Source organism: Podarcis muralis, chromosome Z (assembly GCF_964188315.1).
Source record: "Podarcis muralis chromosome Z, rPodMur119.hap1.1, whole genome shotgun sequence".
In the NCBI taxonomy this organism is placed as follows: domain Eukaryota; kingdom Metazoa; phylum Chordata; class Lepidosauria; order Squamata; family Lacertidae; genus Podarcis; species Podarcis muralis.
In genome coordinates, this window is record NC_135673.1 from 30,653,233 (window position 1) to 30,669,665 (window position 16,433).

General features: G+C 42.5%; 1 protein-coding gene across 6 annotated transcripts in view; it reads left to right on the forward strand.

Annotated features, from left to right (window-relative positions):
* DACH2 (dachshund family transcription factor 2) overlaps nt 1–16,433 on the forward strand; it is a 305,329-nt gene that overhangs the window by 230,846 nt on the left and 58,050 nt on the right. For all 6 annotated transcript variants that reach the window (XM_077922615.1, XM_028715836.2, XM_077922614.1 and 3 more), the window contains 2 exons: nt 2,338–2,510; nt 15,535–15,670. In XM_077922615.1, the coding sequence (XP_077778741.1) occupies nt 2,338–2,510; nt 15,535–15,670 (309 nt within the window). The remainder of the gene's footprint in view (nt 1–2,337; nt 2,511–15,534; nt 15,671–16,433) is intronic.

Consider the following 16,433-nt stretch of genomic DNA (forward strand, 5'->3'; position numbering starts at 1 on the left):
CTTTTGTCTTCCAAGTACAATCACACCTTCTGGTTTTGCTTTGCTCAGCCCTTTAATGCATTGAGTCCATATGACAAGCACAGTCTATACTAGGAATGGGGAACCTCTGGCCCTCCAGATGTTGCTGGATGACAACTTCCATCATCCCTGACCACAAATTATTTTGGATAGGACTGGTGGAGTCCAACAACAACGGGAGGGGTGCAGGTTCCCCATCCTTTATATACAACAGGAATTGAGAACGTTCTGCCCTCCAGTTGTTGTTGGATTCCAGTTCCTGTCAGGGGCAACCAACATAGGATGATGTGACTTATAGTCCAGCAATATCTGGAAGGCCACAGGTTCCTCGTCGCTGGTTTAAGCAAAGAGCCTTCTCTGTAGTGCCACCCACCCTGAAAATACCCTCCCATCAGATGTCAAGGAGATAAATAATTATGCAACTTATGGAAGACATCTGAAGGCAGCCCTGTATTGGGAAATTTCAAATGTTTAATGTTGTATTTGTTGGAAGCCGCCCAGAGTGGCTGGGCCAACCCAGCCAGGTGGGTGGGGTACAAATAATAAAATTATTAGTATGATTAATTATAAATAAGCCTCAGGCTGTCAGATTCCCCACACATATTTCTTTTTCACACATGAGAGGAGGAGAGGAAAAAGCTAAGCCTTAAAAGTAAGCTGCCAATCCAACCACAGTTAACTAACAGAAACCCAGATCAAACTGCAGTATGATGTCCTAGATATTCTAAAGTTAAAATGCACATTTCCTTTCCCCTTGTATCGCATGAGCAGGAAGAAAAGGGTATGCGTGTGTTGAAGCCCAAAGCGTAGGAGGGAGGGGGGATGATCTCAAGATTCATTTCAGTTGATACCTGAATAATGATTTTGTGTCGCCTTCATCAAGAAGTCTGGGGCTGATGGGAGTTGTGCCCCTAAACATCTGGAGGGCACCAGGTTGGTGAAAGCTGATTTGGATTAATGTGAATGAGCCTGGAGATCACCCCTTCCCTTAATAGTTATTAAAATGTGTTTGCCCTGTTTTCCATCTGTGTAGGACCATAAAGGTAGCTAAAAATGCCCTCAGCCACAAAAACACTTTAAAAGTTCATAATAATTATAAATTTGAAAACAAGCCATCCCATCAGTAAAACTTAACAGGAAGAGCAACCAATGCTTTGCTGGTCAGTTATACAATGAATCTTTTTGACTGAAGAATTTTTTCCACTGACATGTTCTTGCAGCTGCATATTTTTAACCTGGGTTATACACCTGAGTTGTCTGTGTTTCTGGTCTTTTGTAATTACCATTTATGTCAGTGTTTTATGCCCAGGTTCACTCTGCTTAAAATATTATCTCCATCTTTGTTAAGAAAGCTTTGCCCCTTGAAAATGCCATCTGTTTGCAGTGTGGATTTGTTTATTTCAACGTCTATTCCTCACCTTTCCCCAAGGGCTTGAGGAAAGTAGCAATACTTAAAAAATAAACCAAGATAACACACCGTAATGAAATTCAAGATATCCTATAGCTGTTCAGTCCTGGCCATTGCATGACAACTGAAACAAGAAAATACAGTTTTTCCGGAAGCTATTTGGATGGTCTTGGATGGAGCTCTGTGATTCAGAGTGTCTGTTTGGCTCCCTCTCTATCTGGTTTTGGACTCCAGGTCAAGATGTTACACACTTTTGACCTGGATGGGAAGTAATGATTGGTCTTAATCATTTTAGGTTATCTTAAATCATTTTTTAAAAACACAATATTTTATTAATGATATGTGTCAAGAGTGGTGGCTAATGCCCATTGGGACTAGTGCAATGGTAAGCAGGGGGGTCAACAGTTGGTGGAGCCAGAGATGACAAGGAACCATCCCCTAACTGGTTGCAAGTAAGAAGGCAGGCAGATGAGGGCTTGTCAAGGGCAGTTCAAATGGACCAACGTCTGTATGATTAACAGATGGGAAAAGAATGGGCATCATTCCATAACTCCTTTTCAGCACCTCAAAGAAAAAGCCACAGATCTCTATATCTTTCTGGTCTCTCTGTGTTCCCTCACTTTCTTCTCTTCTTCTTCATCCTCTTCCTCCATCTCCTCCAGTGCAGACAGAAAAAACTTCTGACATTTTAAAAGTGCCCTGTGGCTCTATGTAGCTTCCCGTCCCCATCTGTTTATTTGTCACAGATACCACAAATTTTCTTATCACCCCACCTGCAATTTGCTGGGGAAAAGATCTGATAGATTATTAATTCCATGGAACAGTTGCAGTCTTGAGTAAAATGTCAGATTATTAAGGAATGAAAAAAATAACAATATTTAACTGATCCACAGCCTGTTTTCCCCCCACAGGAATAGATCTGCCTTTTATGATGATGCCCCACCCACTTCTCCCAGTTGGCCTACCTCCTGCTTCGGTGGCAATGGCTATGAATCAGATGAACCATCTCAACACTATAGCTAACATGGCAGCTGCAGCTCAGATGCACAGTCCACTTTCAAGAGCAGGAGCTTCAGTTATAAAGGTAAGGCTCCAAGCTTAGTTACACGATCAACATAATCACATGGTGCAGCTCTTGTGGGAATATACCCTGGCAGCAAGAAGGCAGGACCTCATATTTACAAGCTCTTTTCCACACAGAGAAAATAAATACAGAAAAACTGGTGATCTGTTTCTAGTTCAAGGGGAATGTCTCTCAGGTCAGCAAGGTTTAGGGGAGTGACTTGTCATGCATAGGTAATGTGCTCTGCAAATCATACAGCTCAGGGAAGTAGGAAGTGAAGTTCCAAGGTCCTAAGTGTTATTACACATATATGAACCCCAAACAGCAAAAATTGGAGCAATTGGAAAATGATAGAAACAATGAATGGAGTCATCTCAAGTACTTAGAGCACAGTGGTGATTACTGAGACCTTCCTTCCTTCAGCCTTCATGGGTTTGTGTGTGTGTGTGTGTGTGTGTGTGTGCGCGCACACACTAATTATGGTGGAGCCAACAGTTCCTGAGAGCAGCCTTCTCCTCTCCCCCGCCCCATAGAATGCCTGGAATAGAGTCATCATCCATGGCATTGTTGAAAACAAAAATGGCAGACTCCAGAACCAATTGTTGTTGTTAAACGACAGCCCAGAGCCTGCATCAGTGTGGGCCTTGCTGATGCTCACCAATATCAGTCCATATGTCACTTCAATTATAATGTTTAAATGGGATTAATGCAATCAATAGATTGAATTGTGCAAACCCTATTGCAAGCTGTTGTATAAGTTAGTTGCTTCTCTGTAGTGTCAGAAGAGTCTGCTTCATGGGCATCTTTGAATGAGGTTATCGTGTGTGTCTCCCTCCTTGCCTTAATTTATCTAAAACAAAGCTGCCTCTCCCTGCCTTCACCACTACCCTGCTGCAAAATGTGCCTGCTCAGCAAAGTTAACATTTAGTACTCTGGAAAGAAATGTCATAACTATGAAATTTGATTTCATCTTGACAAGAACACTATACATTAGGAAGAGCTACAGTAGGCCCATTTAGAAAGCCTTCCTTGCCATCTTTAATCTAGCCTAATGTGATTAGCAGGTCCTACTAGCACTTCTGTAGTAAAGACTCTTTGTCAAAAACTCTACTGTAAATCCCTGCCTTTACAGTCCCGCTGAGGAAACTTCCTCTCTTTGAATCTTGGCTTGCCGTAAGTCATCCATGGGATCAGAATTTTAAACAAAATGTTAGCACTCCCTGTTCTGCAGGATATGTCTTTAAGAAGCGCAGAATGAACTGAATTGAGTGTAAGCTGGTTGTTGATTGTAGGACTAGGAATGGGAAGATTTCTCATTTCCCCAGTTCAGGAAGGCTTTGCACGGATGCTTGAAGCTCTAATGGAGGCTTCATCTTCTACACCATGCATTTCCCATTGTGGTTTAATCAATGCCTCTATCCAGGGAACTTTGGGAACTGTAGCTCTGTGGGGAATGGGGTCGCCTTACAACTCTCAGTACCCTCACTGTTCCTAGGATTCTTTGAGGGAAACCATGACTGCTAAAGGTGGTATAATAGTGTTTTAAATGTATGGTGTTGTTATGACTGGAGCTGTTACATAGGAGCCAGAGACTCCACCCCCTTCCTAACTCTCAACCAGAACCTGATCCATACAGGTGCATACAGTGGTACCTCTGGTTACATACTGAATTCGTTCCAGAGGTCTGTTCTTAACCTGAAACTGTTCTTAACCTGAAGCACCACTTTAGCTAATGGGGCCTCCTGCTGCTGCTGCACTGCCGTTCTCATCCTGAAGCAAAGTTCTTAACCCAAGGTACTATTTCTGGGTTAGCAGAGTCTGTAACCTGAAGCGTATGTAACCCGAGGTACCACTGTATGTGTAATTATCTCTGCTGCTAAGTAGCCTTGCATGAAGCTACCTGGGCACTTCGCAGATGGCCCTGAAGCTCCTGGCTCACCTTCTTCATTTTCCTTATGACTCCGGATGGAATGAGCCAGCCAGAAATTTAGGTAACTGGTGTGGAGCCCTCTGGGTGAAGTAATACCACTGTCTAGGGTGTGAAGTCTAGGGTGAAGTAATACCACTGTCATTGGTCTGAATCCATTGCCACGCATGTCTTATCCAGTGACTCCATTGTCATTGATGCCTAGATCTAAGGACTCCATTGTCATTGGTCTGAATTCATTTTCATTAATGATGCAGTCACTGGATGCAGTGACTCCATTGTCAGGATTGCTGGCAGCCTGGAGATCTGCTGAGGGAGAGTTCATGCTCCCTCTGCTCCTCCTCTAAGGAAACCCTAGGTTCCAAGTCTAAACTTTGACACAAGCCCCAGTCCAAATCCCCACTCACCCATAAAAGTGAAGATGCTTAGCACTCAAAAGCGTCCACTAGTGAGCATGCCACCCTGTGACATGCAGCCACTCCTGCTTGTCTAGATGAAAGATACAGAGGGGGAAGAGGTGGGGAGGTAAGCCCCTATCCTTTGCATGGTCTGGAATGTATCCTATTATTGTGCAAAGATAAGAGCCATATTTGTAGCTCGGCCAACCTTTTGGCTCAGACAGACTTTTTCTCTGTCACTGCATGAGGCAGGGCTAGAATTATTATTAATGGGTGGAAATTGGAAGAAAACACACTTCAGCTAAACATTAGGAGAAATGTCATGGCAGTGAAATCTGTTTGACAGTGGAAACAGGCTGCCCTGGGGAGTGGTGGCTCTTCCTCACTACGGGTATTTAAGCAGAGGCTGGCCACCCGTCTGTCAGGGATACGAACAGGCAGGGTCCGCACCATCGTACATCCAACACACATTTAAAGCGCATGTCTTCCTGAGTCTGTCTGAGCCAAAATGCTTGGAACTGTAGTTTGTTAATTGAATTGTAGCTCTGTGAATGGGAAACTACAGTTCGCTGGGTTGGGGAGCCAGGTTCTGTAAATGCGTGTTGGATGTGCTTTAATTGTATGGTACGGACTGTTCCCATTGTTGCATTCTGCATTATAGATCCTGCACTCAGTGGGAGGTTGACCTCCAAGATCCCATGTAATCTTGAAAATCATTTGATTCTACGTTCATTTAAAAAAACAAACACTGGGGGAGGAGGCACTTTGATATTATGGCACTTCAAATGCATCAATATATTAGTAGTAGTAGTAGTAGTAGTAGTAGTAGTAGTAGTTTTACTGATACATGTGCCTAATGGTAAGAACACTGCAGATCTCCCAGTTATTCAGTTTGCTGTGCAATCATTGTGATGGTATAGCAGGAGGAATCGATGCTTCTTCCTCGGGGATGCATGTTTGAGACCCATAAGTGCCAGATAACAGTTCTTCCAAAGCTCAGTGGTAGCTTCTGGTAAATAATAACCAATGCGCTGTGTTTGTCTTTAATGTTGGGAGAGCTATTTTGAGTTGCAAATCCACATGCTTTTCTGTAAAAGCTAACCTGGGAATATTGTCAGACCAATCGCTTATTAGCCTTTTACTGTGCTTCAGGTCCTTTTAATGTTGGCTCAGCCGCCAGCGTTTGTTGTTAATAACAAATATAGCCCTAATGTGGGCTGGAAATAGCATTAACGTCATTAAGCCTGGAAACATCATTTAATCAGTCAGACACAGCATCAAATAAGGAATGTTTTCATAGTAGGAAGGAGATTGCAGGGAGCTCGAGAGAGAGAAAAGCCTGATTAGTTTGAAGAAAGTGAACCATGTGATGGAAAATAATGGCTAGGCAAAAAGAAGGGTGGGCAGTGCATTTAAGATGCCTAGAAGGGCTTGCTTCACCCCTCCCAAGTTTACCCATGTAGATTTGAGGAAGGCAATCCTCAAATCTCAACAGGTACAGCTGACTTCTTTCTCCTCCTCCTTGTGTTTTTCGCAGCCAGAGGCAAATGGGACTTCCAAAGCAATGCTATAAGGGTGTGGGGGGTTTTCTGGCCTCTTGAATCTCTGTGCAGAGCTTGGGGATGGGGTGGCCATGGCAGGGTGTGGGTGTTGCAACATGTCTTGAGCTCCAGTTGAGTCTCAGCTAACAGCCTCAGTATGCATTCACCTCCCCTGCTGTTCCTTCACTATATGATCACATGTTTCTTTGTTTCTTGCTATTATTTTGGAGTCCTTTTTGAATTTTTTAATTATTTCATGCACCTCTACAAATCTTGGAGTTCCCCCAAATAGGCAGATATCTCACCAGTGGTTTCTCAGTAGCCCAGTTTTTGGCTTATAATGCTGTTGGCATTGGCTGGCTGAGTTCAGTATTAGTTGGAAGGTCTCTCCCGCACCAGCATTTTATACACAGAGGAGAGTTTGCAGAGGCTGGGAGGCTTTCTAGCTTTCTCTCTCTTGACAAGGAAAATGGAATGGGCAGAGAAACAACCACTAACACTGCCTCACATCAACCAGTCCTCCTTGCCATAGTCTTAGCAAAGAAACTGTTCATCATTTGTTCCAGGACCTTGAATTCAGTACTTCCTTACAAAATAAAATTGCTTTCCAAGAATAAGCCTATTAGAACATAAAGCTGCAGCTAGCCTACAAACTATTCAAAATGCTGATGGACAGGAACCCACCCAATTCCTATAATTTGCAAATGAGCAAAAACGGTCTCCCAGCTGTGTGATGGGAATAGTGTATATACTGGATTTCGATACTTGCTCTTCACTGTGCACCTAGTTCTGCAGAGACAGCTGGAAAATCTTCTAGATTATTTTCTCCCCAAGGGATTGCAGATGCCACAGAAGCAAACTTGGAACATACTAAGTGCCCTGCTGGACCTGAGCAAAGCTCCAGTTTCATATGTTCCACAGTGACCAACCAGATGCCAAAAGGAAATTGCAGCAGGGTGTGCAGAAGGAAGATGGTGTTCAACTCAAGTTTCCACTTTTCTAATCCATGCCACCCCTGCTGAACCCATCTGTCTGTTTGATGGGATTTTATCACATATGTTGTTGACTGACATATAATGTAGTTTGACTATTCCTCCAAATGAGGAGTTGGGAAACTGTGGCTCTCCAGCTGTTGCTGGACTGTGACTCTCAGTATTCCCAACCATTTTAATTGCTGACCACAGCTGATGAGAGTTGTAGTCCAACAACATCTGGAGGGCCAGAAGTTCCCCATCCCTGCACTAAATGTCCTCTTACCTTTATTTTAACAAAGATCTTTGTTGGGCCATTAATTTATCCCCCCCACCCACCCACTTATCTGGAGTAGCAATACTGATAACAAGTCCAGGAAATGTTATAATAGCACAAAGGAAATGTCTGTTACTATTCTTCGACTCACAGAGAATTGCCAAAGTGGTGTGTTCTTGGTTGGCTATTTACCAATATCCTCTGATTATCTATGGGTTTGTTTGGGTTGTTGTTTTTCCTTTGGCTGAGCAGCTGGCAATTAATGAGTTGATGAGAAATGGTCACAATGCAGTGAAATTAGTAAGTGAACATCTGGTATTAAAAGCTAATGCATGCTGAAGGTGGAGGTAATCTTTCAGATTATAGTGAAACAAAAGTCCACTTCGGGCCTGAACAGGAAATGCTTCTTGTAGGGGGCAGGGGGACAGGGCCATCCATGCTGGCTCTGCCCAAAACATCTTATCCACTTACTTCCTAATCTTCTTGTGTTGGGTGGGGAAAGTCTGAAAGGGGCTTCTCATTGCATTCACTTGGACATGAGTTGAAGTATTCATTCAGTTGATTATCAGAGTTCCCAACCATGCTGAGTGTTCTATGTAGGTTCAGTGTTGAGAAGGTTGGGAACAGAGAGAGTGGAACTGGTGCACGCTGGGACATGGTGGGTGAGATGAGCTTGTGGAGTTAATGCCTTCAGGTTGATAGTCCTCCCCCCGCCCCTCCCCCAAGGCATAATTCCTAAACAGCACTACTCATTTTATTGATACCAAAGTTACTTCCTCTGGAGGGACAACGACATTGTGGTAGAGCACGTTCTTTGCATGCTCAGAGGTAGAGCAGGTGACCCACATTCAGAAAGTCCAAGGTTAGCTTTCTGTTTCCAGTTTAAAAGCAAGAGGTAGTTAGTAGTGAGAAAGATCCCTGACAGTCATGGTTACACAGTAGTCTGGTAAGCCTTTAGTAAACCAAGTGGTGGGTTAGAAAAGTGTGAAGTTCAGATCATTGCTCCAGGGATATGCTGTGGATGAGAAGCTTTGCTGTGTACATGAAAAGAATGGGAAAGTCTACATTCCTGAAGCTAAATATGCAGGTTGTAGCTCACATGAGGTTCTGAATTGAAACACATCCATCCAATTTAAGCCTGATTTATACTTTACCTGTGGCATGGTTGCCATTTCCTGGTGGTGGGATTCTATGGAACATTTGGATGATTCTCTCGTGTGGTTACAAGGATTACATGGGCAAAACAGTTCAGAGCTCCACCATTTCTGAATATTTGTGGGGAATGGGAATGTGATGGCTAGTCACTCCCAACATGGAAATGCTCATTTGGTCATACCCCATGATACCTCTGCATCTGTTTTAAAGGAATAAAAGTGCTCACTATTCCCATGTTGCTTTCACAAATTTAGCTGAACATGTGGGTGCCAGGGGGCATAGCCAGAGAGATGTGCCAATCTTTAGACAAGGTTGTTCAGCATGGTACATCTTTCCCTCTCACATGTTTTATGGATGCATGGGGAGGTTCTTTGAAAATACTATTCCAAAAGGATACAGTGGTACCTTGGGTTACAAACACCTCTGGTTACAAACACTTTGGGTTACAGACTCCGCTAACCCGGAAGTAGTACCTTGGGTTAAGAACTTTACCTCAGGATGAGAACAGAAATTGCACAGCGGCAGCGGGAGGCCCCATTAGCTAATAATAATAATAATAATTTATTATTTATACCCCACCCATCTGGCTGGGCCTCCCCAGCCACTCTGGGCAGCTTCCATAGAAACCAAAAATACACTAAAATATCACACGTTAAAAACTTCCCTGAAAAGGGCTGCCTTAAGCTAAAGTGGTACTTCAGGTTAAGAACAGTTTCAGGTTAAGAAGGGATCTTCGGAATGAATTAAGTTTGTAACCAGAGGTATCACTGTGTTTGGTTGTCAAAAGATTGACCCAAAGGGCTACCCTTGATGCAGCCTTCAGCTCCTTCTGAGAAATTCAGCCTCCAACAGGTATAATAACATTAAAAACACCACAGTGAAAACATCACTTTGAAGAGATAATTTACATTACCAAAGGTATTCTGTGTTCATTGGGAAGCCATACTTTCCCTATAAAATCACAATCTTGAAGTTTCTTCATTTTTGTTTTCAGAAAGATCCTGAAGCAGGGTGATGTTGTTATGCTGCCTCCAGTTTCATTAGTGAGTTAACTCCCACATTGCCCTGCCCAGAAGATCACAAGAGGAAAGGCATAAATTAAAAAGAAATATCGAGACAAATGTATGAATAAAATTTCCAGTATTCAGACAGAGCTGCAAAACCCACTTGTCAGCAGAGAAATGCCATTAAGTCCTTAAGGAACTCATTAATAGATTAACATTTGGATGAGTAATTATATCTGCACTAGAAATAAAAATAAACAAGCAAGCCTTAGCATCACAGCTCCTCTAAACACTTGGCACACAAGTGAAGATCAATACTATGAAATATCACTGCTGGAAGTACTAAGGTCAAGTTGATTATGTCAAGAATAGATATGCTCTGCATGTGTGTGTATCTGTGTGTTATGTATATGTTGTTGTGAGTTTGGCTGACTTGATCACTGTGAATGGGTAGTTTGGGCCCTGGCAAAAGCCATCTTCTGTCATGTGGTACCCATTGGTACTGAACTTATAAAGGGGCTATGCAGAATGCATGGACTAACACACTACTGATAACCACCACTCCCCCGTGGTTGACGCATGATCTTATCTATTTGAAGCAGACATGGGTGTATATGCATAGGGTTCCATCCATGGAAATGGGAGCACTAATGTCAATACTTCCACATGTATGAATCCCTTTAGGGTGTTGGCATCTAGTGGGAACAGTTAGCCAGTGCATTCCAGACAGCCCCTTAACAAATTCATGGGTGACTTACATTTAAAACCAAAACATAAAAATGCAAATAAAACATCAATGTTCTCATGCAAACTCCTACAGTTAAATCACATGTGTGTGTGCATGCACACACACACATACACACACACACAACCGCCACTTGCCCAATAACAGCTACAGAAAGCTTTGGCAGCACACTAACAGCACTAAAGTAGGACTAAAGGTAATGTTAAATGCTTTTTAATGACTGGGTGGTCTGCTGAAGTTCAGCAGTTCATTTGCAGGGGAGTAGGATATGAGAAAATGTCCTGCAGGTTGCATTTCTGTACATATGTTAGAAGGGGGATACAAAGGGAAATAGGACACTTATTGGTAAATGATATTATTATTATTATTATTATTATTATTATTATTAAGCCCATATGTGTTTGTCTATTTTAAACTGGCCGCAGTTTCAGTTTGTATGGAATGAGAAAGGAACAGAGAGAACTGGTAATTTTTTGACAGAGCTATTTATTAATTACTTTACTTTGAACAATGTGTATAAAGTGTTCAACATTTTTAAAATGCAAAGCAATGTACCCAAAGTAAGAAAAACAGTGCATAATGAAATAATGTGAAACCAATAAGAAATGCAGTAATTTCACATATCCACAATAACCAGCAATATACATGACTCTCAGACTAATCTTGGAAAGCCTTGGCAAAGAGAAATGCTTTTAGAACGGTAGCATAGAAAGCAAGGCTCTCCCATCCGGTTACTGGAGCATCAGGTGTCAGATGCTGATGGCGTGGAGCGGTGGCAAACTGTTGGTGCACAGTTGAGTTGTCTTTAATTCTTACGCCATCCTGATGCCCTTCTGTGCAGTGAAGGACGCTGTCCCTTTGCCAGTGCTGAAGTAAGATTCAAATACCACCTCCTTCCCTACAGATCCTCTCAGGTGTTAAGATTGGAAAAGCAGCCCTTTTAAGACTCATGCCACCCTAAGAAGTTCTGCAGGTGACAGCTGAGGAGAGGGCATTATCTGTGGTTTGACTAGTGCCTTCGTTATACACCTTTAGGTGCTAGGCTAAAATGTTCCTGTTTAACTAGGCGTTTGGCTGATTGACATCTTATGCCTTTTTAAATGTGTTGTCGAAGGGGAGGTGGTTATTGGTTGTCTTTGTTTTGATTTTTAGTATGGATGGATGGATGGATGGATGAACAGACGGATGGATGAGCGGACGGATGGACAGAGAGACAGACAGATGATTGATATAGATAGATGATAGATGATAGATAGACAGATAGATAGATGATAGATGATAGATAGATGATAGATAGATAGATTAGATAGATAGATAGATAGATAGATAGATAGATAGATAGATATAGATATAGATATAGATATAGATATAGATAGATAGATAGATAGATAGATGATAGATAGATAGATGATAGATAGATAGATAGATAGATGATAGATAGATAGATAGATAGATAGATAGATAGATAGATAGATAGATAGATGATAGATAGATAGATGGTGGTGGTAATCTTATGTTGTTAACCGCCCTGAAATCTACAGGTATACAAATTTTAATAATGATAATAATAATAATGACGGACCAGCACTTCGAATTGTCCCCAAAATTGATCTGGAAGCCAGCACAGATTAGACAACGATAAAGTAATGTGCTCCCCCCAAAAACCCCAGATAGTACGCTTGCCACTGCGTTTTGCACTAGTTGAAGTTTCCAAACATTCTTCAAAGGTAGTTCCATGCAGGTCTACTTTATCTAGGAAAGGGTGTAGCTGGTACTCAAGCCAAAGCTGTGCAAATTTGCCCCTGGCCATGTGTGCCACCTGGCAACCCAGGAGCACCTGCAGACTGCAACCCTGGTCCTTCAAGTAGAGTGCAATCCTATTGACAGCAGGCTTTAGTTTTGTTGTAGCAGTCTTCTAATACAGGAATGGGGAATCTGTGGCTCTCTGGTTCCCCTGCAACTCCTACCACTCCTGACCATTGGCCATGCTTGGTTGGACCTGACAAGAGCTGGAGTCCAAGCACCACAGGTTCCCCTTGCACTTTTCTGGTATTTTCTTCTCTCTGAGTGAGTAGTAATTCGCTATTCAGAAAGAAGCCTTTAATGTATTGGGCTAGCAGAACAACAGCTATTTCAGGAGAACAAAACTGAAATACATGAAGAGTGACACGGGGCTGTAAAATTCAGAAACGACAGAATGAAGTCATCAAGGTGTAAAAAAAAGATTTCAGGCTTTGAGCTTTGCAATTTTTCTATTGAAATGTCCTCATTGATTTGTTACAAATACTGTTAACCCTGTGTTTGGAAAATGGCGGGGACATTATCGCTTGTGTTCTCATTTGTAATAAAATAGATTAACTTGCTGTGAAATTTTAACTAGACGGAGACACAACAGTAGCTACCTAATGAACCACAGCTCATTGCTGTTAAGTAGCTTAATAGATGCATACTGATTACGGGGCTGAAAAATGGATCTGTTTACGTGCAAAGAGGAAACCGCTCGCATATTTTAAGGGGCAAAAAGAGAATCACAACTGCCTTCCATTATAGAGAACGTCTCAATCCACATCCTGGTTCTCATTGCTGGGTCTTCATTTATCACCAAGTGCCATCTAAATGTAGTTTGTCAAGAGTCCAGACCTCTAGGGAGCTCCACTACTGCCTACCTGGGAAATGGAAATCCTTCTCACATCATGCATGTGCCCACAGGTTTAGTTAGCAATGATGCAAATTTGCTTTCTCTTTCCAGGGTTCATTATTTGCAAGTTAAGCTGTTCTGTCATTGTTCCATTAGGCCAGAGACTACAACTCCCATCTTTCCTGACCATTGGCCATGCTGGCTGAAGTTGATGGGAGTTGGAGTCCAACAACATCTGGAGGTCCATGGGTTCTGCTTTAAAGTCTTGGATCAAAGGGGTTCTCTGGGGCGAGTAAGGGATTGGAAACTAAGGGGGAAAACTCTTCAAATGCATGCAATAGATGGGAAGAATTCAAAAAACAGAACCAACGCTTCCTTGTTTCTCTCTCAGGTCCTTTCTCAGTTTAGGTAATTTAATCCAGAGGCCATTTTCACTACCCAAAATAGTAGTGCCTATTGTTCTCCTCCTTTTCTTACCAATATAGTTATAATCTCTGCAATAATATCCTACAGGTCCCCCGGGAAGAGAGAAGGAAAAAAACACCCAATGTTTGTTTCAAACTGATTTAAATCAAAAATGCCCTCAAGATACAGAGGCACAAAAGGCCTTGAATAGATTACGATCTGTTTAAGGTTAACAAATATTTTTAATTAGTAGACAAATAGTACAGCAATTAAATGCTTCTCTTTTAAGTTTTATTAGTTATTGTATGTTCATTAAATAAGAGATAATGAGTTAAAAAGCATGTCCGTTGAGGATTAACCACTGTATAATAGATAGGCATCTGTTACATGATTTTGAGGTTCACTTGGCATTGAATGTCCAATAACTATCCTATTAAAAAAACGAATTTCAGGCAACATTTTCAGCGCCGTGTGTTTGGAATAGACAAATGCTACGTACAGTATTGCAATTAGGAAACTCTGTTCTAGGGCCCCTTGCACAGTCTGCTGGAAGCAGAGCTTGAAATATGAGGCCTGATTAGTAGCATGGCATCTTAACACATTGCCAAAATAGAGGAAGCTTCCTTATACTGAGTCACATCATTAGACCATCTAGCTCAATGTTGTCTACACTGACCAACAGCAGCTTCTAAGATCTCAGAGGGGACTTTCCCCCAGCCCTACCTGAAGATGCCAGGGATTGAACCTGGGGCATTATGCATGCAGAACAGATGCTCTACCACCGAGTAGTGGCCCTCCCCTCCCAAGAGGACATGTATCACCAACAGAGGACACAAAGAGGATAGATTTACATAAAATTTGCATGTGTTAATTTGTAGGTATAGAAAATTGGAAATAATTACTGTGATTTAAATAGTGGGTTGAAACTGTGACCAGTGTGCCTGCTTCGTCTGCTGTCCAGCTGCTAACTACTGATGGGCAGCTTCAGGACTCATGATCTCCCTTCTTTTTTATCTTTAAATTGGACCTGGATCAATCAGCACTTGAAACAGAGAACTGTATTCCGTATAGTAGGATACTTTACTGACTTGGGAAGCCAGATCCTAAAATAAAAAATCACTGGGCAGGGTCTGGCATCAGCACGGAGAGAGATCAGAGCTGTAAAGAGGTGGTGAGAAAGAGATCTTTGATGGATCTAAGGACGGAGCCTCTCAGACTTTGCCAAACCTTGAGGTAGAGCCTAGCAGATGTAGGTGGACCCAATCCGTAGAGCAGAACACAAAGCAATTCAGCAAAGTTGTGCAGCAGGAGTGGCTAGCCTCCTGAACTACAACTCCCACTATTCCTGGCCATTGACCTTGCTGCTTGGGGCTGATGGGAGTTGTAGTTCAGCAAGATCTGGAGAGTCACAGGCTACCCAACCCTTGGTGTACAGCATAAAAATGCATTGGAGGTATTAAAAAAAAAAAGGCTGCCCTTTGGGTAACTGATCTTGAAAGTGTATTCTAAAGTAACACCAAATACTATTTGATTGCTTTAATTGCTTACTATGACATGGTCATCTCACACAGCCACTGCCTTAGCTTGTACCCCAGGTATTAAGGAGTGGAGTTAAAGCACTCCCCCCCCCACCTCTCTGGGCTCTTTTCTACCTTTGACTTTCTCTCACCAGAGCACTCTGGGGCTGGTTGATGCCTGACTGCCTGCAGCACTCTCCCTACCTGCTATTCCCAGTGGTCTTGAGGTCTTGAGACCCCCTTGTATTCAAAGGCACTGCAACAGAGCCATGCCAGCATGCATTCCTGCTCTCCCTCTTGACTACCCTTCTCTGCCTCTTCTGCTGATGCACCTAGGATAGTACTGTCTTGGCAGATATATGTGTGTGTTCTGATAGGTTTGGGGGATGGCTTAGCCATCAGTCTGAATTGGGGCAGCAGTGATGTACTCCAAATACTTTATTTTAATGTGCTTCTTCTTTCTAAAGGAGAGAATTCATGACAGCCCTTCACCAGCCCCATCCATGGAAGAGAGTCAGCGGCCCGGGAGTCATGCCTCTTCACACCAGAGCAGCAGCATTTCAAGTTCTCCATCGCAGCTTGACAACACATCAGATAGAATTGGTTGGTACCCTATTCATGGCGGCTGTTCCGATGCCACTGTTGTCTGGAAGTGTCCTTTGTCAAAGATCTCTCACAAGAGACAGGTGGAAAGAAAGCTAATTGTAGGAAGTGAGCATATATCCAAAGGATGCAAACAATGACTGTGGGTGGCAATAACATTTAATCAGTTAGATTAGCCACTTAAGAGCACAAGCCTAAAATTGTTCTCAGAGAAGTTCATCCCACTGAGTTCAGTTGGATTTATTCCCAAGGAAGATTGCACACCCAGTTTTAAGTGGAGAGAGGAATATGATACAAACAGTTATACTTAGTATAGTGGTGCCTCGCAAGACGAAATTAATTCGTTCCGCGAGTTTTGTCGCCTTGCGTTTTTTTTTGTCTTGCAAAGCACGGTGTCGGGAAAGTTTTGGAAAAGCTTCAAAAATCACCAAAGTCTTTAAAAACCTCAAAAAAGGCTACCACACCGCGTTCTATGAGTTGCTCCTCGAAGTCAATTCGCAACTGTATTAACGGTGTTAAGAAAAAGGAAACAAACTTGCAAGACGTTTCCGTCTTGCGAAGCAAGCCCATAGGGAAAATCGTCTTGTGAAGCAGCTCAAAAAACAAAAAACCCTTTCGTCTTGCGAGTTTTCCGTCTTGCGAGGCATTCGTCTTGCGAGGTACCACTGTACTTCCTCACAGAATATGCTCTGGTTGGTTTCAGCCCTGGAGAATTTAGGAAACAGATTATATTAGTTTAGGAGAGCTCCTGAAAGTCCGAGTA